The 27,873-nt window shown below is 39.7% G+C and overlaps 1 protein-coding gene across 3 annotated transcripts; it reads left to right on the forward strand.

Annotated features, from left to right (window-relative positions):
- Positions 1-4,503: 4,503 nt before the first annotated feature.
- On the forward strand, positions 4,504-26,059 carry LOC134211917 (zinc finger protein 813-like). 3 transcript variants are annotated; one of them, XM_062689302.1, is made up of 4 exons: positions 4,504-4,795; positions 4,859-6,007; positions 21,061-21,884; positions 25,037-25,259. In XM_062689302.1, the coding sequence occupies exons 1-4, from the start codon at positions 4,667-4,669 to the stop codon at positions 25,242-25,244; spliced, it is 2,310 nt and encodes a 769-aa protein (XP_062545286.1). In that variant the 5' UTR covers positions 4,504-4,666; the 3' UTR covers positions 25,245-25,259. The 3 variants fall into 3 exon arrangements, with proteins under 3 accessions (XP_062545286.1, XP_062545288.1, XP_062545289.1); XM_062689304.1 differs by lacking the exon at positions 25,037-25,259 and adding an exon at positions 25,365-26,059 and having other exon boundaries at positions 4,506-4,795; XM_062689305.1 differs by lacking the exon at positions 25,037-25,259 and having other exon boundaries at positions 4,507-4,795; positions 21,061-21,888.
- The last annotated feature ends 1,814 nt before the right edge of the window (positions 26,060-27,873 follow it).

The raw sequence follows: 27,873 nt of genomic DNA on the forward strand, positions 1-27,873 counted from the left end.
GCCGAGAGATTTAATGCACTTGAGGGTTAACTTGAAGCCTATGCTTGAGTGTGTGGTAAATGCCGAGGTGATTCTGTCGGGCAATTTTTCACAATTGGTGGATATTGGAGGGTTAATGAAATATTTCATATGTTCATGATGAACAAAAACGAGGTAGGTAGGCCGCAATTTTAAAGTGCCGAGAGATTCAATGCACTTGAGGGTTAACTTGAAGCCTATGCTTGAGTGTGTGGTGGATGCCGAGGTGATTCTGTCGGGCAGTTTTTCACAATTGGTGGATATTGGAGGGTTAATGCATTTTTTCATATGTTCATGATGATCAAAAACGAGGTAGGTGGGCCGCAATTTTAAAGTGCCGAGAGATTTAATGCACTTGAGGGTTAACTTGAAGCCTATGCTTGAGTGTGTGGTGGATGCCGAGGTGATTCTGTCGGGCAGTTTTTCACAATTGGTGGATATTGGAGGGTTAATGCATTTTTTCATATGTTCATGATGATCAAAAACGAGGTAGGTGGGCCGCAATTTTAAAGTGCCGAGAGATTTAATGCACTTGAGGGTTAACTTGAAGCCTATGCTTGAGTGTGTGGTGGATGCCGAGATGATTCTGTCGGGCAGTTTTTCACAATTGGTGGATATTGGAGGGTTAATGCATTTTTTCATATGTTCATGATGAACAAAAACGAGGTAGGTAGGCCGTAATTTTAAAGTGCTGAGAGATTTAATGCACTTGAGGGTTAACTTGAAGCCTATGCTTGAGTGTGTGGTGGATGCCGAGGCGATTCTGTCGGGCAGTTTTTCACAATTCGTGGATATTGCATTTTTTCATATGTTCATGATGAACAAAAACGAGGTAGGTAGGCCGCAATTTTAAAGTGCCGAGAGATTTAATGCACTTGAGGGTTAACTTGAAGCCTATGCTTGAGTGTGTGGTGGATGCCGAGACATTTTACATGACATGACTCATTTTCTTCAATTTTCATGTCAAGCACCATTTTTCATGGCACGCAAAATTTTTAGTCATGCAACGTTTTACATGCGGTGCAACATTTTTAAGCTGTGTAACGTTTTTAATTTTTCATGTTAAGCAACATTTCTCAAGTCGTGCAGCAATTTACATGCACGGATACAAATTTCATCCATTTGCTTCAAAAATATACATGTTTACTTCCAAAATGGTAAAATGTTTGAATCAAACATATTTATTTTTAAAACCAAATTAAATCCCTGTTTGTTTTATACGTACACTAGTGGGCAGCCCCTCGCTCGCTCTTGCAAAAGTAAACAAAAACTCGAGTTCGGATCAGATCCGAGATCGGAGGTCAACGGAGGAGCAGGAGCAAGCGTGGAATAATGTTTTCTTGCTTCCGAATTGATGATAAGGATGTTTTTCAGGTACAGAAAGGTAAGTAAATGAAATATGAACGATTGGAATTGTGAAATCTGGTAGTCAAATGCTACCAGAATATGAAAATTGGTAGAGTTGATAAGAAAATATTATGAATGGCCGAACCAAAACAATAATATCCATGTTTGCTTCAAACATTTAGCTGGTTGAAACAACTTGAAACGCACATTTGATTCAAAAGAAAGTTTTCGTTCGCTTCAAATGCAACAATATGTTTGATCCAAACATATTTATTTTTGATGCCAGAACAAACTGAATTATTGTTTGGATTTACCTAGAATATGTTTGTTTTTAACGTAGTTTGTCTGCGTGTGTCATGCAACATTTCTCATGTCATGCAACATTTTAATTGTCACGCAAGAATTTTCATGTCGCGATATTTTTTAGGTCACGTAGCATTTTTCATGTCAAGCATCATTTTTCTTGCAGTGCAACATTTCAATGCCATGCATCAATTTTCATGTCATGCAACATTTTTTATGTCACGCAACAATGTTTACGCGCGACAATTGATTTGTCACGTAACATTTCACATAACATGCGACATTTTTATGTCACGCATCAATTTTCCTGTCATGCAACTTTTTTCATGTCATGCAGCATTTTTTATGACATGCAACATTTTTCATGTCAATTAGCTATTTTCATGTCATTTATTATGTCACGCATAATTTTTCATGACGTGCAACATTGTTCATGTCATGCAGCAATTTCATGTCATGCAACTTTTTTAGTGTCATGCAAAATTGTTCATGCCATGGAACATTTTTCATTTCATTCAAACATTTTTCATGTCAAGCAGCAATTTTCATGTCATTCAAAATTTTTCACATTTTTCATGTCATGTAACATTTTTCATATCATACACCATTTTTCATTTCATACAACATTTTTCATGCCATGCAACATTTTCATATTATGCAACATTTTTCATTACAAGCAGCAGTTTTTCATGTCATGCAACATTTTCCATGACATGGAACATTTTTAATGTCGCGCGAATTTTTTTATGTCATGCCACATTTTTCATGTCATGCTACATTGTTCAGGTCAAGCAGCAATTTTCATGTCATGCAACATTTTCCATGTCACGCAACATGTTCTATGTCACGCAACATTTTACAAGACATGAGACATTTTCTATGTCAGGCTTCATTTTTCATGCCGTGCAACATTTTTCATGTCATGCAGCAATTTTCATGTCATGCAACATTTTTCATGTCATGCAATATTTTTCATGTCAAGCAGCAATTTTCATGTCATGCAACATTTTCCATGTCACGCAACATTTTTCATGTCACGCGACATTTTTTATGTCACGCAACATTTTACAAGACATGAGACATTTTTTATGTCACGCATAATTTTTCATGCCATGCAACATTTTTCATGTCATGCAGCAATTTTCATGCCATGCAACATTTTTCATGTCATTCAACATTTTTCATGTCAAGCAGCAATTTTCATGTCATGCAACATTTTTTTATGTCACGCAACATTTTACAAGACATGAGACATTTTACAAGACATGAGACATTTTTTATGTCACGCAACATTTTTCATGTCATGCAGCAATTTTCATGTCATGCAACATTTTTCATGTCATGCAACATTTTTCATGTCAAGCAGCAATTTTCATGTCATGCAACATTTTCCATGTCACGCAACATTTTTCATGTCACGCGACATTTTTTATGTCACGCAACATTTTACAAGATATGAGACATTTTTTATGTCACGCATGATTTTTCATGCCATGCAACATTTTTCATGTTATGCAGCAATTTTCATGCCATGCAACATTTTACAAGACATGAGACACTTTTTATGTCACGCATCATTTTTCATGCCATGCAACATTTTTCATGTCATGTAGCAATTTTCATACCATGCAACATTTTTCATGTCATGCAACATTTTTCATGTCACGCATCATTTTTCATGTCATGCAGCAATTTTCATGTCATGCAACATTTTTCATGTCAAGCAGTAATTTTCATGTCATGCAACATTTTCCATGTCACGCAACATTTTTCATGTCGCGCGACATTTTTTATGTCACGCAACATTTTACAAGACATGCAACATTTTTTATGTCACGCATCATTTCTCATGCCATGCAACATTTTTCATGTCATGCAGCAATTTTCATTCCATGCAACATTTTTCATGTCATGCAACATTTTTCATGTCAAGCAGCGATTTTCATGTCATGCTACATTTTCCATGTCACGCAACATTTTTCATGTCAAGCAGCAATTTTCATGTCATGCAACATTTTCCATGTCACGCAACATTTTCCATGTCGCGCGACATTTGTTATGTCACGCAACATTTTACAAGACATGACACATTTTTTATGTCACACATCATTTTTCATGCAATGTAACATTTTTCATGTCATGCAGCAATTTTTATACCATGCAACATTTTTCATGTCATGCAACATTTTTCATGTCAAGCAGCAATTTTCATTCATGTCAATTTTCACTACTCCATGTCACACAACATTTTTCATGTTGCGCGTCAATTTTCATGTTGCGCGACATTTTTTATGTCACGCAACATTTTACAAGACATTAGACATTTTTATGTCACGCAACATCCTTCATGCAGTGCAACATTTCCCATGTCATGCATCGTTTTTCACGCAACATTCTCCATGGTATGCAACACTCTTCATGTCACACAACTTAGCAAACTTTACGTTACGCAGTCTTGCTACATTTGGCATTGCATGCAACATTTTTTATGTCACGCAACATTTCTCAAGGTATTAAACATTTTTCATGCATTGCAACATTTTTCATGTCAATCATCTTTTTCCATGTCACGCAACATTCATTATGTCATGCAACATTTTTCATGTCGTGCAACATTTTTCATGCCATGCGACAATTTTTCATGACATGCTTTTCAGTAAAATAATTTGAAGGTACAAAGTCACTCCATTTTTAAATGTGGGTAAAAAATCTGGACGTTGGATTCCATCCACCTCGGAAAACACGGAAAACAAAATAAGGACGTTGAAACGCAGGCGTTGCTTTCACGCTAGTCGTCTGAACAGGTTATTATTTACACAAATAAAAGAAATGAAAATAAATAAATATAGTAAACAAAACCAAATTAACGACGTAAACACGAAACAATGTTATGCCGAAAATAAGTACCTAACTAAAAACTTATTTCACGCAATATATCATAACATTTTATCAGTTTAGAGTTTAATTGTTAAATAAATAATATACATGACTTTACAAAATGAATACCACTGATATCTGCCGCGTTTGCATGGAGGATGATTGTGATACTTTCAAATCGCTGTTCAATTCAATTCCAAATTTTTCGGTAGTTCCTTCTGTGATTATCGTCGAATGCACTGGAATATCGGTGAGTATGCATGAATCTTATATGACTTTTGCCCTGGATTTTATGCATGGATCTTATTTATAGGTCAGCAAAGATGATGGTTTGCCGGAAGTTGTATGTACGGAGTGTTTAGATGCCCTGCAGGGTGCGTACAAGATTCGCGAAAAGTGTCGAAAAACTGACCGGAAATTGCGCAAAATTTTGAACCTAGCCAATAAATGCCAGACCAGTTCGACTGCGGTCAGTAATACTGGTTATAAGGGGGATTGTGAAGCTGTCGTCAATCAAATCGACGTCCAGCAAGAGCCCTTGCCAATAGAAACAATTGCTTTAGAAATTCCGATGCTAGTTATCAAGTCGGAGGTAATCCCAGTAACTCCCGAAAGTGCGTCAGAGAAGGATGAAGCTTCTTCGAATTTGGATCTGAATACAGAATCTATTACTCCGTCTGATTCAGTTAATGAATATAAGACCAGCATTCCGGAACCCTTGCCAAAATCTCAGAACGATTCGAATAATGTTGAATTGAACGAGATTCTATTGAAGCAGGAAGAAACTCAAGATGTGCCCAATTACGAAACGGAATATCTGGTTGAAGATGTAAAAGTGTCCACTGACCTTCCAGAAAACAGTAACATTTTTATAACACCTTCAGTAGTGGACGAGCAAGGAGATGTTAATCCTGATGAAGAACCCCAACTTACACATATAGATGATTGCGAACCGCATGAAGAATGTGGATCAGAGAATATGGAAGTGGAAGCTCTTGAAGAGCTAGAATACGAAGAGTTCGAAGCAATTGATGAGGAGTTTGAAACAGAAGAAACCTTAGAAGCTCCTGATGCTGCCATATGCTGTGGTTGCCCAATGGAATTTTCCTCTAAAACTGAGCTCGAAGAGCACTCCAAGCTCGTCCACTTACCCGAAAGAGCAAAGCACTCTGATACTTTGCAGGCTTGGCACATGTGCGACGTTTGCCACAAACCGCATAGTTCTGCCAAAGCCCTCAACTATCACAAAAGGGCTCGAGTCAGCCGAAGGATGCGTACTTGTGCCGGATGCCAACTTGTGCTGAACAGCGTCCGTAGGAAAAAGTACCACGAGCAGCTGCATCGATTGTTGCCGGAGAATTTCACAGTGCATTGTTGTGGGTGTGATCAAGTGGTTCTATTCAAACAGTTGGGAGCACATGCGGAGCAAATACATCATAATGAGGCGCTGAATGTTTTGAAGGCAAGTGTGCAGGAATACTATTTTTGCTTGATTTTTTTTACAAATGTAGGACAGAATTTTCATGAACCTCTCTCGCAACTTTCTGATTCAAGCATTTTTACTAAATATTCATACTTATTCGTTATACCTAGTAATATTAAGTTTATTAGAGTTTTGTTTCTATTCGCCCCATTGTTTTTTTACGCCTCATTTTACGGTACTCAGAATGCTATCCGATCAGCATCCTTTAACGTCCATATTTCATGTTCGTGATTCATACGGTATGAAGCCACCAGAAGAATCAGAGTAGTAGATTCTAGCAGTGGCTCACAACCTTTTCGGGATCGCGACCCCCTTTACAATTAGCCAAGTGGCCCACGGTTCCCTTAATATGTCATATATTCTTAAGTCATTTTATAACGTCAATATCCTTTATTATTCGAATATTATATTCTGAGGCTTGCAAATTGTCTACCTATGAATTGAATCAGATTGGTTTGCTTGCTTTAACTGCCGTGAATCGCATATCTGTCCCATCTTTGCTGGGTTTCCTATTCATATGGGACAAATATGCGATTCACGGCAGTTAAGTTCAGCGAGCTCAGTTCGTCAGAAATGTCTCCCATCCTTCTTCATTGATGTTGGCAAGCAAATTATTCTTACCCTAACTCAGAAAAAAAATCATCCCTCAATTCAAAATGCGGTTAAGGGGGAACACAGATTGACATCAAACCATTACATAAATCCGCATTTTTTGAATGGGTGTTTGTGGTATTTCTCGTTGTTGCACTACCACAACCACAATTTTTCGAAGGACGGAAAGAGACAGGCGATATACCGCCCGTGGTAAATCATTCAGAAAGCTCTTTACATCGCCCAACGTTTCTTGAGTCTTAAGAACATTGCCCTTTGATAGCCAACGTTTGCAGAGTTCTTGGAACAGACATCCAGATTTGATGTAGTTCACGATTCTCACAAGTATGTCTCTTTTATTCTTTTCTGACATCTTGATTTGGAATCAGTACAAAAGACCGATAGCGTGGTCTCCTTGCGCCCTTGGCGAAACCTTTACTGGGCGCCCTTTATTTTCTTGCAGATGTTCAAAACAAACACCGCAATACAAGCAGGGAGATTTAAAACCAATTATTTTCGTGGTATACCTAATTATTTGTTTATGAATTCCTTAAGCCTCTATAACCATCATATGTTCCATTATAGAGGTAGGAAGTAAAGATTACTAAAAATCATAAAATTCCTAGAGAACCATGGAAATTTTCCTGAATTTTTTAATTCAATGAACCTGATATCTTTTTGCCATCATTATTGGAATCTCTGGATGCAGATTATTGTATTCTGTATGCTGTAAGATGAGTGACGTCTTTTTAATACTCTTCCTCATAAGAAAATTATTTTGAGCTTTTAGTGCAATGTCTTTACTTGCCATAAGACAAGTTCGTACAATTCCAATTAATTCTACCAGTTGATCAAGTGGTAGAAATATTATTGAAATTGCACAAACTAGTCTTATGGCAAGTGGGGATGGGGATTTCTCCCCAGAAGCCAGTTGCGCCTCTTTGCCAGATTCATTTCCTCTTCTCTCTTTCTTCTTTACTTCCAAATCCTTCAAAAAAAATTATGTAAAAGCTCACTTGTCATAAAACGAGTTTGTACAATCCCATGTAATTCCACCACTTAATTGTACCTTGACAGATACGTATTTCGACCTCAACAGTAAGGTCGTCTTCAGTGTCTCGTACTTGACTCGTACTGTAAAAGATAGTTAAGGCGTGGCACAAATCTCGTAAATTGAGGGAAACGTACCCCTGAGCCGACACACAGTGGCGGACCCTCATACAAATCACGGACAAAACCTGAGATTGCGTTCAAAACTTAACCACAGAGAAATTTTGAAACGTTGAATTTATTTTGAGGTTGAAATGATTATCCGACTTACTTTATGTTACCCAAGGGCTTCCGCAAGCCCAAGCCCTAGGATCTAGAACAAAAACAGCGTCCTCATTCTAACATTACACCAGTCAATTTCCCGCTTTGGCGCAGCTATGCGCAATTCACCACTCTAACCACCGGAAATTAGACAAAAAATAGATTTTAATAGGGGAACTGTTCCATTTCCATCCCACTGAACAGATATTCATCTCATCGCAAAACAGAGAAATACAGCACCAATCTTGTCGCTTGTTTTTGCTAACATGCGTGCTCACTGCTGAAAAAATCACAAAAATAAAAATCAAATCAATTTCCTTTTCATTGCTCTGTTTTTGATGGGAGGGAAATAGGAACTATGAGATGAAGTGCCAAACCATTCTCTTACATAATACCAGATCTTTTCGAATCTTTTCCAAAAAAGTTTAGCCAAATTTCATTTTCCCATACATATTTGTTCGGGAGACACTTTACGAAATCAACTTCAACAAGACACCAAAAATTAAATTTACAAGCTACAATCAAAAAATTTTGGAACTAGCTCATTCAATATATAGAGTAGAGTGGGGCAAGAATACGCACTTAGTTTTCAATCGAACATGGGGACCTTATGAAACAAGCTTCTGCTTATCAAATCAATGTCGACGATTCGTATACTCTTTCTTTATGTTACCCAGTGGAAAAAATAATGGATATAATTAAATTCGTTTTGGAAGAACCGTTATTGCACGACAACTAAAAACTCAAAGGTGCAGCCCAATCGGGTTGTACGCAAAGGTAACGTAGAACAAGAACTACGTGGCAGTACTGGTAGTTTTCGTGATTGTCTGCTGAGATTGAGTGAGCATTACGAACCCTGGTGATGTATACAATTTTTAGACCCAAATTTGAAAAGGATGATAAAAATAAAACTTTCAAATAATCGAGGATGAACAATACTCTCAAGCGATCACAAATCCAAATTATCAATTGATAAAAACTCGCTAAGGAGTAAAAGTCGTTCGATAATTGTATCTCGATTCGAAGCATTGCATTGGTAAATGCTACTTTTGAACTTATTTTCCTAATGCTAATAGATCACTAAGTTGAAAAGCAGGCCAAGTGATATGGAAGAAGAAGCTTGCGATGCACTTACGAGATTGACTGATTCACCAAAACCGATTGCTAAACTGTTAGCAAGTGTTCAGTAGTAAATAATCATACATAAATATTGTAACACACTGGAGTCAGCTTTTACGCGGAGGATATGGGCCGCGTAAACTAAAACAATGTAAAAAACCGCATAAACTCCAAAATATGTCTAAATGAACCACGTTAATCCCGAAATTCTAGTGAAAAAAATGCGTAAAAAGCGAGTCCTGTAAAAATAAACAAATCTAATAAATAAAAATAAACATGTAAAAGACAAATTCAGTGTACATCGGAAATAAAGCGTTGACTCTTCCTTGATCGAATGGTCCAAGAAAATTGAAAATCCGTCGAGAAACGGCTGAGATATTAACAATCAAAGTCTATCATATTTTCGTGACGTTTTTCGATTTTTTGCAATCGTAAAGTGCCCGAGCAGGTGAAATTGGCTAAATAATACCTAATTCTGTTATTGATACCATACTCTGTTATGAACTAGTCCTGCAAAAGAGGTAAAATACCAAAGCAATTAATACCTAAAACTAATATGCACAATACTTGAGCCATAACATACTCAGTTATTAAATTGAATTTCAATACCAAATGCATAACCAATTATTATTTGTTTGGTATTGAAATACCTAAGCATGTTATGCATCAAGTATTCTGCATATAAGTTTTTGGTATTATTTTTTGGTATTTTACCTCTTATGCAAGGCTAAATCATACCAATTTCTGTTATCGAGGTCGTCGCTCCTGCTTGGGTGTACCCCAATATAGAAAAGACAGATGTAGTTCTACGTCAAAAACGCACTCTTACCCCACCGGTGGGTAAGACTATGTTTAGATATAAAACTGTACCTAATACAATTTCATGATTTCGCTTCAGCGCTTTGTTCACCAAATCGTTTTTAACACGAAATGACTCCAGCTTATGTTTAGAAGGAGAACTTAATTAATAATTTTCAATTTCTATCCCTTTTTTCATTGATGTGAATCTTTACGCTTCGGAAGTAGTCTTAATTCGGCCGAAGATACGGGTTTGACATCAGAACATGAAGATTCATATGCGTACTCTTGCCCCACACATTCCTGCGTACTTTTACCCCACAGTCCTAAAATTTATACAGTTAATGGTTTTGACCTCTTGGAAAACCAACCCAATTGATGTTCTGCACCATAAAGCACTCTATACAATAGGTTATCGAAATGACCAAAAAATTATCTTACTTCATATCTCCCTTGTTGTTTATTCAAATCGTTTACAATTATACATGACAATAGTTGGTCAGAATACCTGTCAAACTGATGCAGTGCTGTTGGTTTATCTTTTTTTTATAACTTCAAAAAATCGAAAACGTACTCTTACCCCTTGCGCACTCTTGCCCCACTCTACTCTATGTTAAATTTAAAAAAAATATGGGCTTCACGAAAACCACGAAAAAAAAAATTGAGTTTTGTCCGGCTTTCTGCCACTGTGCGACGTTCTGATGTATGTTTCAGTTATCAATGGAAAAGGGCTCTCCGGATACTAGTCAAAAAGTTGATTGACGAATTTCGCGCCAACTCTTCTATGGGGCTGGCAGCACCATCTCATAATCGAATGAAACTTGGTGGGCATAAAGATATGGTATTTATAAGCCACTCTGCAAACTTAGTTTTTCAAAAATTGTCAAGAGTAACATTCGATGAGGGCCTAATTTTTTTTCATTGATTTTTTTAAAATCGATATAACTCTAAAATGACAAGACTTACAAAAAAGTGTTGTATGGCGGACTGTCGTGTAATTCCCAGAAGTTTTTTGGAAAAATATCCAAAAAATTGTAAACCGATTTCTACACTAAAAAAAAATAGTTTTAGAAATTAAAATCAATATTACAAAAAAAACTCATCTTTGAAATCGATGAAATTTCTTCTGCAGATAGGTATTTCAATTATCTAACTTTTCTGGGAATAATGTTCCTGTGACATATTTAAGGAAAAAAAGTTTTTCTAACAAAAACTTTTTCCATGTCCATATTGAGAGAAAATTTATTAGCGTGTTTTATGCCTACAGCGCCAAATATAGGTTTAGCAGCCTATCATCAACCAACGACACATTTTGGAAGTATAAAAATTTGTTTAGGAAGCAATTGAGCATAATCTAACATTAATGTGGACCAACATTTGAAAAGGGTTTGTATTTTCTTTGACTTTGTGTATCGAAGTAACTTAAAAAAACAATTGGGTTCACAAAAAAAAACAAATAATTGCATTGATAAAAAAGAGTACTTTAGGTCAATGTGAAATACTTGTACTGTTGTATTTCTCTGAAAATTATTCATTCATTATCCAAAATGCTGCTCATCATTGGAATAATTTCCAGGCAACAGTACATCCTTTTGAAGTTTACTTTAAAAAAACAGTAAATTAGAAAACGAAAACGAAAGCTTTATTATAATATCAGAAGTAACGACCCATGACACAAAAGCTGTTCACTTATTCATTCCAAAATTAATTGACTTTTTAAAACTGTCGATCGATTTCTCAAAAATTACTTTTGTATCTGGTGGAGCTGCAGCACATTATACAAATAAAAAGAACTTTGCAAGTCTGTGCAGTTTCAGTTTAAAACATGACTTAGAAGCAGAATGGCACTTTTTTGCAACATTGCACGGAAAAGGCCCTTGCGATGCTATTGGTGGCACTCTCAAACGAATGGCAAAACGAGCAAGTCTTGCCAAAGATTACGGAAATACTATTAAGACTCTTCGGGAGTTGTACGAATGGGCTGTCACACAAACAGACAAAAATATCACTAAATTACATTTCTGTTATATTCTGCAATACTCAACAATGGCAGAAGAGTTTGATTAACTTTTCAAAAAGGCCAAAACCATAACTGGCACACAAAAGTTTCATTCTTTTATACAAATCGCTCATAATAAAATCCTGGCTAAAAATATTCCAACGCTGATGAAGACCCAAAAGTTTTCAAATTGTTATTGTTAACAAATTAATGAGCATTCAAATAGAAATAAGAATTAAATGTAGTAACAAATAAAATTGAAGAATTAAAAAAAATGAGAAAATATTATTAATATGAAAAAATGCGATAAAGCTATACCAATTTTAATCTTTACATTTATTGATTTATTTTCTTGGTGAACGAAACGCTCTTTTATGTTTCAGATTTTACAGTTTAACAAATTTATAATAGTCCATCAAACATCACAATTTTGTAGATCTGGTCATTTGTGTGTAACATTGATATAGAAATTTAGGAAAATATACGCCCTTTTCAAACGTTGGTCCACATTAATGCTAGATTATGCTGAATTGCTTCCTAAACAAATTTGTATACGTCCAAAATGTGTCGTTGGTTAATGATAGGCTGCTAAACCTATATTTGGCGCTGTAGGCATAAAACACGCTAATAAATTTTCTCTCAATATGGACATGGAAAAAAAAATTGTTGGAAAAACTTTTTTTCCTCAAATATGTCACAGGAACATTATTCCCAGAAAAGTTAGATAATTAAAATACCTATCTGCAGAAGAAATTTCATCGATTTCAAAGATGAGGTTTTTTTGTAATATCGATTTTAATTTCTAAAACTAATTTTTTTCAGTGCAGAAATCGGTTTTTAATTTTTTGGATATTTTTCCAAAAAACTTCTGGGAATTTCACGACAGTCCGCCATACAACACTTTTTTGTAAGTCTTGTCATTTTAGAGTTATATCGATTTTAAAAAAATCAATGAAAAAAAATTAGGCCCTCATCAAATGTTACTCTTGACAATTTTTGAAAAACTAAGTATGCAGAGTGGCTTAGAAATACCATATCTTTATGCCCACCAAGTTTCATTCGATTCTGAGATGGTGCTGCCAACTGCTGGTCGAGTTGGCGCGAAATTCGTCGATTACAGAATCGTCTGATTCACTTTGAACCACACGTAAAAAAAAATAATGTTATTTATTATTAAGATTTCTAATACTTTTTTGCCAAAGCAGGCGCTTAATGATATGTTTAAGAAAAAACTTATACATCGTATAAGTAACATACATTCCGAAACTTATACTTTTCATTAGCTTATGAATGTTATTAGCTTTTTGATATGGGATCATTCATTAGGTGGCATAATCAGAGGCGTCGCGTCCGCATGTGCAACCTGTGCACTGCACAGGTAGCAATTTTGTCCCTAATATTTAAACTCTCGATAGATTTCTTGTCATTCCTATACAAATATATACTTGAATTATGTGCATTTGTCATATGTTTAGTATAAATTAAACATTAGATATAAATACATAATCGTAAGCGTAAGCGACATGCGATGTGAGGCAACCGAAATGCTGCGATGGGGGCGCGTTATATTTTACTCCACTATACCGAAACGACGCACCGCCACATGTTGTCCAACACGTGCATTTTCAGCCGAGAACGGTTTGCCGTGCATCATACACGCATTATTTTGCATGTGTAGGTCATCCGCTTTAACCGCAATCGGCGATGTATAGGTAGCCAGAGCGTTCATCGTTTGCAATGCACGGTTTGGTGCCTACCGAGTAGGTACCTATATTGTAGATCCAGTTGAAAACCGAACTGAGCTCTTGCGACAATCGCATTTTCTCCCATTTCCGAATGTCGCAACTGCATCGCGAGTAGTGCGCATCTATGCCATAGCCGTGCGCCACTTCAAACAGCGCATGCGCGTTCGGTTGAAGGGCGCGCAATCGGAACAAAATAGTGTTATGATACAATTTAAGGTTTTAGTTGTAATATAGCTAATAAGACACTTTCAATTCGCTTTAATAAAAAATACCTTTAGTTCACGTTTTTGTCTCCGCACAGAGTACGGCTGAAGATCGACTGATCATATCTTTTTATTAATCATGAGAGAGAGAGAGTACAAATGTGGTGAGTACGTAGTACACTGAGTTCAATTGATGATAAATATATATATATATATATATATATATATATATATATATATATATATATATATATATGATTCGAAGTTCCATTTTAGATCTTATCGTTTAGGCCAACATTACAAATAGAAAAAGAAAAGAGGTGGTGATTAAATAAATTTTCTGCTTTATCAAAGCGTTCCATGGCGAAAGTCCGGTTTTGAATAAGCACATCGGATCAAAAGAGTTTCAATATTTCATATTGATTGGGATTTTTGCTTATGATAAATTTTTCGTCAAATCCAATATCCAGTCTATTCGTACACCATGTGGACAACTTAGGGGGTAGAGGGACAGGAAGGTCCTAACAAAAATAATGAAAAATTGCATGATCAGATGTGTACGCTGATGGAGGGAAGTCCCATCTAAAACTGTCTGTCCACGTGGTATGAAAACAGCCCTTCGGAAAAAAGATTCATCAAAGGAATAAACTAAAATAGAATAATTAATAATTGAGGAACGATTAGATTATAAACTTCATTATACAGACCCAATTTTTCTGATATGTATGACATGCTAATAACAAATGTGTATTACCCTTCTAATCATTCTTAATGAATTTCATTGATTAGATGTCTTTGTCATATTGAAAAATATTATGATTCCCAAGATTAGTTTGTTTTTCAATTAGACGCACTGTCACTTTAAGTTTAGTTTGAGTTTAATTCGTTAAATGGGATGTAGGATAGAAGCAGATAGACGAAAATATGGGAAACACTGTTGAAGATGGATCGATTATATTGGATGTGTCAGGTTCCTTTTTCAGGTCAGATTTTTCGCAAAATATTTAACTTTGATACGGAAAGCACGAGCAATCATCAACTCGTCATAATTTTTATCATTGAATGCTTAACTTTTTTTCTACAACAAATATAATTTTGAAAAATGTCACCAAATGTCAAACATCTTTTTTTTTTTTTTTTTTTTTTTTTAACGAAGGTAATGGAAATCTGCAAACAGACACCTGGGGAGGCGAACCCAGGTAGTGTGGGGATGGGATCACCACTCCCGACCCACTAAAACCAACTCCTTCCTCTCCAGTCATTCCCCCGGCCCGCAATTAAGCAATACTTCGGGGGATGACTATTGGGCATTGCGCCCCCTCCATGACGTACACAAGTGCACGTATGCGCCTCAACTCTTCGACACTCCCCATGCAACACATTTGCACAAGACACACTGGCACCACATGTGCCCCAACACTCACCTTCCTATGTTGCTTGAATGACTGCAAGGGTACAACGGGTACCTTGCAGGGGTACCCCATGCCGCCATCTCACAACATAGGCAGTCCTCACTCAGTGTGGTGTTCACCCCATCCTGCTACAGGGTGACACCACTTGTCTACCAAGCCGGAGGCGACCCTAGGTTGGTGGCTCCTATGCCGCTCCTACCTCAGCTACGAGGCAGACCCTTTCATGTCTCCTATTTCTGAGGTGCCGCAGAGGCATCAACCCCCGACACTCCTGCCAGTCATAGCGAGACTTTCGTGTCCCCTACTTCTGAGGTGCCGCAGAGGTATCTGCCCCCTGACACTCCTGCCAGTCCTAGCGAGACTTCACTCATTCCGTCCCTGACAGCCGGATCACACTACTGCCTAAGCAGCCACCTGACCATACGTACCATGCGAGTCTAACTTGTGTGCTCGCTCATACATTCAGTCCCAATCGCTTGCACCACTTGTGCACCACTCTCTTTGACATTCAGTCACTCACTCAGTGGGGGTTGTAATACCCCATCTCCCATTTTTATCCACTCTGTGCACCTCCTGTGCATCGTTTGGGCGTGGAACACCCGGCACGTCAAGCGTGCCTAACACTCACCTACCCGGGCTTTGATACTGTCAATAGGACTCCATAAGGTACTATGCCGGTAGCACCCACCCATTGACGTTTCGAGGCCCAGGTAGTCCTCAGCCAATGTGGTGGTCTCCCCATCCTGGGACGGGGTCACACCACTACCTTACATGTCTCCGATTTCTGAGGTGCCGCAGGAGCATCAACCCCCCGACACTCCTGCCAGACGCAGCGAGACTTTCGTGTCCCCTACTTCTGAGGTGCCGCAGAGGTATCTGCCCCCCGACACTCCTGCCAGGCCTCACCAGACTTCAGTCATTCTAACACTACCGACCATGCGTACCATGCGAGACTTACTTGTGTGCTCACCCATACACTCGGTCCCTCATTCTGTGGGGGTATTACGAGTAATACCCCCAAAATGTCAAACATCTGAAAACCGAAATACGCCGCTCGGTGCACAGGTTGAAGAATTGACTACGCGACGCCTCTGGGCATAATGAAGAGTATAAGGATTTTCGAATGTTTTTTTGCCAAAACATATAAGGTTAATTTTTTACGTGCAGTCAGTGAATTTGAGAATAATTTGTCAAAAATTATTTTCCATAGCGACATTCTTGACATCAGAATACCCACCTTCCTTTTGCCAGTGGAGATATATCAGCTTCCACACTGATATTCTTCCCTCCCCCTTCATACGGGAGCTTGGCAGAAGGAAGGTCGTGTGATATGTGCCATCACAAATATTGCCCTCCGCTCGCTTTCAAATCGACTTCTGTAAAAACATTCTTCATGCCTGCCGTATCCTAACGGAACTATCAATTCTATACTTTCGCCTCTAATTCTATCATGAACATGTACGTCCAAGTTTGGAAGATGATATTAGCATTTCCATATCATTGAGATTAATATGTTTTTTTTTCTTCCTTTGCAGATGTAAGTAAACTAATCATCATCCATCAGTAGTATTAGGAAAAGTCAAATTCTTAAATCTGATGCAAGAGCCCGGCATGGCTCAAATAATCGATTCACCGATTTGCATTGTACGAGTGGTGCGCTTGGCTGTGCGCACTACTCACGATCTAATTGCTACATCAAAAGATAAAAAAATCGACTTTTCCAATTATTATGTTTTTACCTAAAAGCTGTATAGCTCACAGTAACGCGAAGTTCCCAAGTGTGTTTCATTTTCTCCAAATTTAAGAGATACTGACTTTTGGCAACAAATCACAAAATAATCCGAATATTCTAAATTATATTAGGTATTTTAGTAAAAAAAAAGACCGCTTTTTGTGGTTTCGACCTTTGGGCATTCCGCCTTTTTTGCTTTCGGCCTTTCGTAGTAGATCCCCTGATTTAAACTCAAGCATTTTTGGTGTACCATCGGTCCAGACTCACCCAACTTTTTTTCTACTACCAGCCACCAGATGCAAAAAATGTATTTATTTTAGCCATAATGTCGCTTTTGGTTTTCAAATCAATAAAGGAAAGAAACTCTTTCAAATCTCACGTTTCTGAGTAAAACTAATAAATTGATTTCCATACACAAAAAAAATATATAAAAAAATGCTTATTCATGATAGTCAAACCATAAAAAGGGTAAATTCTTTGCAAAGGTTTCACGGTCCCCTTGGTATGGTCCCGCAGCCCCCAGGGGGTCGCGGACCACCGGTTGGGAAACACTGTTCTAGATAGCATCACCCTGTTTCAATCCATCTAAGGTTACAAATTATGTCGAATTTCATCCGTAACCCTTACACTTGATTTCGATTCGTTCAATGTTACAAGAATCAACCGTAACAGTTTCACCGAAAAACTATGTTCTAGCATAATTTGCCATAATGCATTTTGTTTTACTTAATCGTACGCTGCTTTGAAATCAATGAACAGATGATGTGTCTGCAAGTTGTTCTTCTGGAATTTATCAAGGATTTGTCTCAGAGTAAACATTTGATCCGTCGTTGATCTACCCACACGAAAACTTGTCTGGTATTCGACGACGAAGGACTCTTCAAGCGGTTTCGATTTGTTGAGCAGAATACGGGACACAATTTTGTACGCCGAATTAAGGAGGGTTGTTCTTCGGTAATTGGCGCACTCCAGTCTGTTCCCTTTCTGAAAGAGTGGGAAAATGAGACCATCAAACCAGCTAGCATGCAGTTCGTCTTCTTTGACATAGTATGGTGCAGAACTTCATGTGCTGAGAAAGCACATTGAGAAGTTCATTCGGGAGCTGGTACTTCCCCGCAGCGCTATTGTTTTTTAGTTCTTTAATGGGTTTCTTAATCTCATGTGTAGTCGGCTTATCTATAATGTTTATTCTGTTCACCGTCACTACCCACCACCATTCACCAAAGTTTCGAAGCAATGCTTCCAACTGGCACCCACTGCAGTTTTATCTGTCAGCAAATTCCCTTCTTGGTCGTTGCACATGACGAGAGATTGCGCTGTCTTCCTTCGCACGCTATTAACATTATCATAAAACCTCCGCATTTCGATCTGTTCCATTCTTTCATGCGCCTCAGTAATCACTTATCTTGTACACTCGGATTTTACGCGGAGAATACTTACCGCGTAAAAAACGACTTCATAAAAAAAATAGTTTTTCGTGGTTTTCTCGAGTTTTTCGACCATTTTGAAAAACATCTTCAAAAACGACTTTTTCAAGAAATCCGCGTAAAAAACGAACCGGCTAAAAAGCGATCCCAGTGTATACTTTACACTGTTTTTCCTTCATGAGGTGGGTTTGACTGCACTTGCTTCCTTGTACCGATCTCTATTCAACCTGGTACACGACACCAGCATTCGGGTTCTGATGGCAACGTTCTTCTCGTCTGTCACTCTCTGACACTCGACATCGAACCAGTCCGTCCTGGGTCGCCTCTGTGCAGTGATTATCACTTCATGCTGATGTGCTCGCCGCTCCATAGACCGATTCCCATAGATTGTTGATGTTGTCACTAATGTTGATTGGTGCTCAGCCGATACTTCTTCCACCGAAAATCGCTGGATATTGTAACGCATCGTTCGCTGTGATCTTTCAGCCGATACAGTTGACAGTTGACACACAGATCCGTTTGCTAATCCATACTCCATACTCTGCTTTATCGCCGCATCTGTAATAGATGTTATATTTGAATGCATTGTTGGTGTTGAGATCCAAGGCTCTGAATTGACGTTCTTCGGATCTAGGCTATCGGACTTCTTGGATAGCGGTCACGTTCACTGCAACCTTCTGTAGTTCACGAGCCAGAAGGCTCACTTTTAAGCACCGAGTTTTCAATTATAGCGTTCTCTTTTTCTTCTTTCTCCATTTTTCGTATGGTAATTGAAAGGTTTCCGTAAGCTACCTTACCGGGGTCGCGTTACCTAGTACCTGCATCGCGCTGCCAGCTTAAGTATAGCTGGCACGATACAGCATTTCGTTAAGCAGCTGGATACCAGGCAGATGCTATTTAAGCCACACTTTCTGGACGCTCGAGACGCACTTTCTCAATCTAGCTGATGCCAGGTGGACAATGGTGCCCAAGCTGCACTACCACCTGAGTATACGCAACAACTTAGCTAGTGGTCTTTGTCATCGGTCGACCCGTGGAAGCGGGAGATAGGAACTTGTGGGGACCAGAGGTACATTGGACGCTCCTTATTGATGTCTACCAACCAGTTAGACTTCCGTTAGCGGTCTTTGCTTTATTCCGATTCTCTTTGGGAGCATTTTTCTCAAGACACCTAGAGAGAACGTCGATTGTTTCAACATGTTCATTGTGGTACCTGGGTGCGGGCCTGAGTATATGAGAAGGATGATTCAAATCGGGGAGATCAGAGGATGTCATGAGGGTGAAAAAAACTATGTGAAATGGAAGTTTGAAATAAAGAATCTTGTTGAAAGCAGTTTAATTAATCTCGATTAATAAATCTAAAACTGGAAGTATCACATTCATTATAGTGCTAATCGTCCATTTTTCTATATTTGCTAAGCATAGATGTCCCATGCATTTTTACGATGCCAATCTAACTAGGTATTTAACGAATTCAAATTAGCGAAATATAAAAAGATTGCAACATTGGCGCCCAACAAAGAACATTTTACATTTGTTAATAATGAAGCAGCGATCAAACGGAACTATACTTCTTCAAAATATGTGGTTTTTGTTGGAATATCAGGTAGTGTGCGACGCTTCGCTGTAGATCGAAAATAGATAGGAGGTAGGCGCCAGTTGGTTGTAGTTGCTCTTGGGTAGATTAAGTAATATTGTTATGAATGTATTGTAGATACCTATTGTTGAATAAAGAGAACTGCAGCTACTGGCAGAAGTATCAGTCAGTAGCCTGCCGTGGTGTAGAGAGGGAACTCTATTTGTTTGTTCTTTGTGAGGGGGTTCCCTTCCTATGGCCAACAGGTTATGGGCCCAGGAACGATTCCCGTTCTCCATCTTAGTGGGATGTTATGGCCGTCGACGTTATCGCAGTGGGATCATGGATCGGCCGCATAAGTCGCGTGGCGCAGTGGGATCATGGATCAGCCACGTAAGTCTTGGGTAGCGCCGGACGGAATTCATCAGGAGGTTGGAACGTTCGGTAGGATGCTGGCTGGTCAGCAGCAGTCCAAGAGGAGCGTCGGAACATTCAGGAGATGTTCAACAGGGTGCTGTGCAAACGTCGGATAGAGGCTATTTGTACGGGCAACGGATTGGACCAGGAGGAATTGTTCGGCGATGAGGAGCTCTGGACCAAAGGCTCGGTGTTAGGAGGAGACAGGACAGTAGCGACGCTTGCACACTAAGGAGGAGTGTTGGAATATCAGGTAGTGTGCGACGCTTCGCTGTAGATCGAAGATAGATAGGAGGTAGGCGCCAGTTGGTTGTAGTTGCTCTTGGGTAGATTAAGGAATATTGTTATGAATGTATTGTAGATACCTATTGTTGAATAAAGAGAACTGCAGCTACTGGCAGAAGTATCAGTCAGTAGCCTGCCGTGGTGTAGAGAGGGAACTCTATTTGTTTGTTCTTTGTGAGGGGGTTCCCTTCCTATGGCCAACAGTTTTCAAAAGAATTATGTCAATGGTCTGTTGATTAAAAAAATACTCCGGGCTTTCTTTTTTGACGGTCCATAATTTTGTAAGATTTCAGATACATAACCTCTTAAAAATTTTACAAAGCTATTGTGAATCCTATTGTTTTTTTTATAAATCTACTTTATCTGACATGTCAAAAAAATATATTTTTTTGTTCTGTTTCACTTCTCTCCACACAGTCACCAACAGCATCAAAATTCGTCTGTGAAGTCTGTTTTCTAGATTGCGGTTTCAAGCAACGCCTCGACAACCACCAAGCGAAACAGGAGATACCAGAAATTGTCCTTCAAAAGCCAACCCCACTGGAAGATGATTTTTCTGCACCCGTTGTTGATTTTGATGGTAAACAGCGCTTCGTTTGCGATATTTGTGAGAAAAATTTCTCCACCAAAGGCAATCTGAAAGCTCATCGCTCCCTCCACATCACTTCTAAAAAACCATTCAAATGTGATCTGTGTAACAAGGCATTTTCGAAAAAATGCAACTACAAGGTGCACATGCTTCGGATACACTCGACGGAGAATCAGTTCCCCTGTCCCGAATGCGACAAAGAATTCAAATGTGCGTCAAATCTGAAGACACATATGCGCGTCCACACCAAGGAAAAGCCTTACCTGTGTGACTTCTGTCCGAAGGCATTCGGATATTTGTCCGACAAACGGCGGCATGAAGTTGGTCACTCGGGAAACTATCCATTCAAATGTGATCTTTGTGGGAAACCTTATTCGCGAAAAACGTTGCTTAATAAGCACAAGAACAATTGTATGATCCGGATGAGCAGAAAGTCGCAGATAACTGGAACTAAAGACGAAATTATGCCAGAAGTCAGCGACCTACCGAATGAAAGTGCTGCTGCCAGGGACTTGGAACCCAACGGACCAGCACATGAATGTGATCTATGTGAAGACTGGTTTTCGACGATGGAAGAATTGGCGGATCACCACGCGAGTGTGCATATTCAGACGCTGGACGAGGGTAGTTACGATGCCGAAGTGGAAATAGAGTAAGTGTACATACTTGTGTTTAAAATTTAAAAGTCTGATCTTATTGTGTCCGAACCGTATCCTGGGGCATTGAACTCGAAGTTTGTATTTTTTTAAAGTTGTTTTTTCATTGCTAATATCGTTTTGTGAAGCTGTCGACTTTCTGCTAACACCCTTATGTTCACCAATTCTGAATTTTCAACATTTCATTGGGAAACTAAAATATTCTTCTCTATTATGTTTGTGGTTTTTTTTTCTGGGGAATGATTTTCTGGAGATTGGAGCATTCTAAGGAATGTCTTCCTGTGAAATATCTTTCTGAGATTTTTTTTAACTTTGTGTATTAGGTATATGTGATGTTTTTCTACTAATTTAAAGTTCAACGCAATAATAGGAAATGATTCTTTCTTCGAGCATTCTCATTCTCATACTCCAGCTTGTCGCCTTTGCTTACTTGATACTTGATGGGCTACTGCTCTTCGATGAACCTACGCCGAATGAAGTATCCTTCTCCACTAGACTCGATCCTGGGCGAATCACTTCCAGTCGCCCTGAACATTGAGCGCCCTCAGGTCCTCTTCAACTGCAAAAAGCCATCGTGTACGCGGTCTTCCACGAAGCCTGCGGCCTCTCCCGGGTTCTCTACTATATATTATCTTCGCTTGACGTTCTTCCGGAATACGAACAAAGTGTCCAGCTCACCGTAGTCTGCCGTGTTGTATAAGCTTAATAATATCCAGCCCTTAATACGCATGGTACAACTCGTGATTCATGCAAAGCCGCCAGATGCCGTTCTCCTGTTTACCGCTCCTATTGTCCTATTTACGATGGCGGGTGGCAGCATGGAGTGTGACTGGGTCGGGTGTTTCGGGGGCTTCCTCAGTATCTGTGGTGAGTGGCCCCGGAACCGACGAGTAAGCAGCAGCTGAGCTGACAGGTACACATCGACGGCTAGAAGGTGAGGATTGGTCAGGTACCGGAAGTTCAGAAATACAACTATACTTGCCTGGAGTTGCAGGCTGGAAGCCTCCGTTGCCATCACCAACTGCAGGACCGGGACGACGACGAACTCGGATGTTAGTGGAGAGCGCGACAGAGTTGGGAGGCGGGAGGCTTTCTCAATACCTGTTGCATGGTGTCCCGGGTCCGAGAATGTAGAAGAGGGTAGAGCTGTGCAGTATAGTTCGTTAGTTTTTGCCAGATCAACGAATTCTCGAAATTGTATTCCGGAGGGCCATAAAGCTGCATCAAGTGCCAATTTTTTCATATCAGGATCAATACCGATCTTTAATTAAACAAACGTCATGTTGGATGTGTCTTTTCTCTTTGGAACCAAACGTATGACGTCGATAAAATCTGGAGAGCGCAAACATCGCGATACAATATTCTTCACATCATCATCAGTAATTAGCGGGTTTAATCGCGACAGGTACAACCAAAACTTTTTCGGTGGCATTGTTGGACATATGAAGGCAACTAACAGATCACTTAAATCGATTGATTTTGTGCCATGTACAACAGGCGCATCAATATTCGGTCGTTCTTCTCGACGGCGCTCCACACTCAGTCTGGGCCAAGAGGGAGTCAAATCTACAGATTGGTTGTATTGAGGCTTAGCAGTCAAAGCATCCACTTTTCTGCTCAGTCCAGTCACATTGTCATGCAGTTGCTGAACTTGAGAGGGTAAGAAACCCAGCGGAGGCAATTGCATCGTTTGATGTTGATCAGCGACATAGCGACGGTCGTTCAGCTCATCTCTGCAGGAGAACGCTTCTTTCATGTTGCGAATATTTAGATGTGGAAAAAAGTCTCACAGAAACCACAGCGCATCGGCTCGAGATCATTTATATCGTGCCGGCATTCTCCACACTGTTGCTTATCCATTCTGCTTTGTGCTCCACAGCGAGATGATGAAGACGATGCGAGCTTACACACAATGGTAATAATGTTATGCCGCACCGAGTGGCTGTTCAATTACCAGCTAAAACAATCGCGACAATCGCAAAAAAAAATATGATGAACTACACTTATTTATTATAAACGAAAAACTAGCTACTGAACTAATCTAACACAAAAATGACGTTTTTTTTAAGGATTGAAAGATGGGCATTAAGGTTGCAGTCTTTAAGTTTTAAGATGGTCCATGTATCTGGCAAAGCTAACATAGCCGATCCGTTGTCAAAGCTACCTCAATTTCAAGAATGCTCAACGTACGATCAGTATGGCGAGGTGATGCTGCTGAGTATCGTCGAGTCTGCCAAACCCAGTGCAATTACTCTGGGGGAAATCTTAGAGAAAACCCTGAATGATTCCGAATGGTCAAACTAAAGGAAGCTATCAACAGGAGAAGACGAAACTTTATTATCCGTTTAGAGAGGAAATGATAATCGTGAATGATGTCATCTTGAGGAGTAATCGTATAGTTATACCGGTCACCCGGGAATCCAGAAAACTAAACAACGTCTTAGAGGTAAGGTCTGGTGGTCGAAGATTGATGTCGATGCCATCACAACCATAGCACACATTATCAATGGATATGTTAGGTCCCATGCCTTCTAGCGAATCGATCCTGGTTATAATTCACCTATATAGTCGGTTTCGACTAACGGAAGTAATGCAAACCACGACATCCGGAGACATAATCAAGCGGTTGAGACGTGCGTTCTTTAGAATGGGAATACCAGCATTACTGGTTTCGGATAATGCAAAAAACTTTTCGAGTAGTCAGATGGAAGAATTTTGCATGGATTTGGGCATCAAGCTTCAGCACACTACCCCATACTAGCTATACAGGCAAATTGGGAAGTGGAGCGTCAGAATCGCTCCATTCTGAAAATTCTGAGAATTACCCAAGCGAACGGTAGTGACTGGAAGGCTGATTTGGAAGAAGCGAATTATGTCTATTCGTTGATTCAACATCCTGCTACAGGACGGTCGCCTTCCGAAATACTTTTCGGACGAAATTTTGTAACCGTTGGTCCCAATGTGTAGCTTGGTGGCTCCTCCACAAGCATCCTTCTCAATAATTCGCGTCGCTGGTGAGCCTCGAATTTCTTTACCCCACCCTAATAAAAAAATAAATATTCTACGTTACAACCTTACTGGCGACGTACATCCAGTTGTAACGAACCATGCATGAGCCGCAATACTTCTTCAATACTACCCGTTACAGAAACCCAAATGCGCGATCTCTTTGCAGCGGTTTGAGCGGGCACTCATTCAATTCCCTTGAGGTAAATTTATATACCGGTGCAGAATGGTTGCCAACATTAACGAACTGTTGTAGAAGTTTGACAACTTCTGGTTTTCAAAATTTAATACCCAAAGGTAAAATACAAAACCTTCCAAAGAAAAGAGTTTCCAGGACAGTTGGAACGTGACTACCAAAGTAAGAAGACGATTGCATGCAGTAAATTTTTGTAATAATCACGTGGTGAAGTTAAAGTTTCTAAAAGTGTAGTTCGGGCTATGTTAATCAAGCTAATCAAGATTTTCTAAAGCATCGACCACGTTCACCGGCAAGTCCATCAGCCGTACCATCTGGCAGCACGCCGCCCTAATCGGCCTGCCGAGCATTGACCACGTTCTCCGGCAAGTCCATCAGCCGCACCATCCGGCAGCACGCCGCCCTAATCGGCCTGCCGACCATCGACCCAGCTCCCTGGCAAGTCCATCAGTCGCACCATCCAGCAGGACGCCGCTCTAATCGGCCTGCCGACCCTCGACCAAGATCCCCGGCAAGTCCATCAGCCGCATCCGGCAGCACGACGTCCTAATCGGCCTGCTGACCATTTTCCCCGATCCCCGGCAAGCTCATCAGCCGCACCATTCGGCAGCACGCCGTCCTAAGCGGCCTGCCAACCAGCGACCACCTTAGCCGGCACACCACCGTACGAAATCGGCCCTACAACGATCCCCGGCAAGTCCATCAGGCGAACCATCCGGCAGCCCGTCGTCCTAATACGCCTGCCTACCTTCGACCACCCTCGCCGGTTCACCGCCGTTGGAATCGGCCCCAGCGCGATCTCCGGCAAGTTCATTCACCGAACCATCCGGCACTCCGCCATCTAAATCAGCTGGCCAAGATCAGCGATCACCATCTCCGGCACCTTGCCGAAGGAACCGTCTACAGAAAAGGCCTCATCGACCCTCGCCGCGAATCAGCAATGCTAGCCAACGAGACAGCAAGTCACAAAACAAAAGCGTATGTACACCATTAAAAATCGTCTCTCTCAAAGTCCTTGTATGGATTAATTAATAAATTAAGAATGTAAAATGAGTCGCTAGTTGAGATTATTTAAATCGACGCACTCCTTAGGGTTTTTAAGTTCACCTATCTTTGTTTTATACTGCAACTTCTACTTTGTCGTGTCCACTGAGAGATTGCATCTTTACTTTGGATAAACAAAATACCTAGAAGGTAGAAATTAGTTGACACCTATTCCCCCACCGGTAAGTGTTCGAATGTTCAGTTCTTAACTCCCACTGGAGTGAGTGCATGTTGGAGTGCAAGAGTATTATTGAATAAGTCGACCCAGTGCTCAGCATAAACTCCTATACCCTTTTATCCCGTCGGAGCAGCGAGAGGCTACAATTTCCGTGACTGGGTCCCTGAAATGCATAATTCAGTCAGCAGAGACGATGAAGAAGTGAGAGACCACGACTGGAGCTACCGACAGAAAGCGAAACTTCGTTACGACAATGTACATAAATCAACCGAGTCTAGTTTGCGTCCACTTGATAGAGTTCTTATGCGGAATCTGGTACCCCAAAACAAGCTATCTACACCATATCTCGCAGAACTAGCTGCTGTTCTGTAGAAAAACGGAAACAGCTTATTAGTTGAGACATCTGATGGGAGGCGATACCGGAGAAAATCATCACACCTGAAGCGGCTTCCAGATGTGGAAGAACAAAACCATGTAACGTTGAAAAGTCAGGAAGAATTGCAAAGCTCAAGTTGGGAAATGCCGTCGCAAGCAACAATTACTAGTTCCTGTGGTCCGGAATTCGCATTCGATAGGAAGACCAAAAAGGGAAACGAAACACCCTCTGTATAATCTTGAAGATTATAATATGCAAGCCTAAATATAATATCTCAAATATTTAGTTGCTAAGCGACTAACCCGCAGAAATGAGAGATTGTTCTTCTTCTTCTTCTTATTGGCATTACATCCCCACACTGGGACAGAGCCGCCTCGTAGGGGAACCCGGGGCAAAAAGGACACCGGGCAAGAAGGACACCTTTGATTTCCCTGTAAAATGTAATAATATAAGCATAATCGATGACTTCTTAACCTTCTTAATAGTCTTATAATGTAATATTCATCAAATTTCGTATTGAAAGTCTTGAATAAAGCTAAAAATAGCTGAAAAAACAAAATGCTACTTGGATCTGGTCAAAAATTATAATAATGACATCACATAAAATAAGAATTTTCAAAGGGCATTTTATATTAATTTAGGGTTATTCGAATTAGGAAACCAGTTTACAGTATTCAGGGTGGCCACTCACCCGGGAATCCGGGAAAACCGGGAAAACCCCGGGAATTTGATGAAGTCACCGGGATTTTTTTTTTTCAAATCTATATAAATTTTTTTAATCCAAATGTATATGTTAATTTTATAATAAAGCAGATTTGATTATAACTTTAAAACACTTGAATTCGAAGCTGTTTATGTGAAATGAATTATGAAAATTACTCGATAAACAGCATCTTCAAACCAACATCGTTGGTTGTAAACAAACATTGGAAGGCAAACAGTGTTGTCCTACATTTTGTGCAAAAAGTTCTGCTCTTTGATTAATGACGATTATATATTCTTAATTCATTAAGTGCAACTAATAGAGCGATATTTGAATATTAAAAATGTCATATCAATCTGTCTAAAAAAATGCACGCCAGGCCAGAGCCGCAGGAGCGTGCGCACTGAAAATACATTGGAGAATTTTTATTCTGCAGCGAGCATTTTCTGAGAAAATAACGATTTGTATCCTACAGATTAAGC

The sequence above is a fragment of the Armigeres subalbatus genome, chromosome 2 (assembly GCF_024139115.2).
Source record: "Armigeres subalbatus isolate Guangzhou_Male chromosome 2, GZ_Asu_2, whole genome shotgun sequence".
Lineage (NCBI taxonomy): Eukaryota > Metazoa > Arthropoda > Insecta > Diptera > Culicidae > Armigeres > Armigeres subalbatus.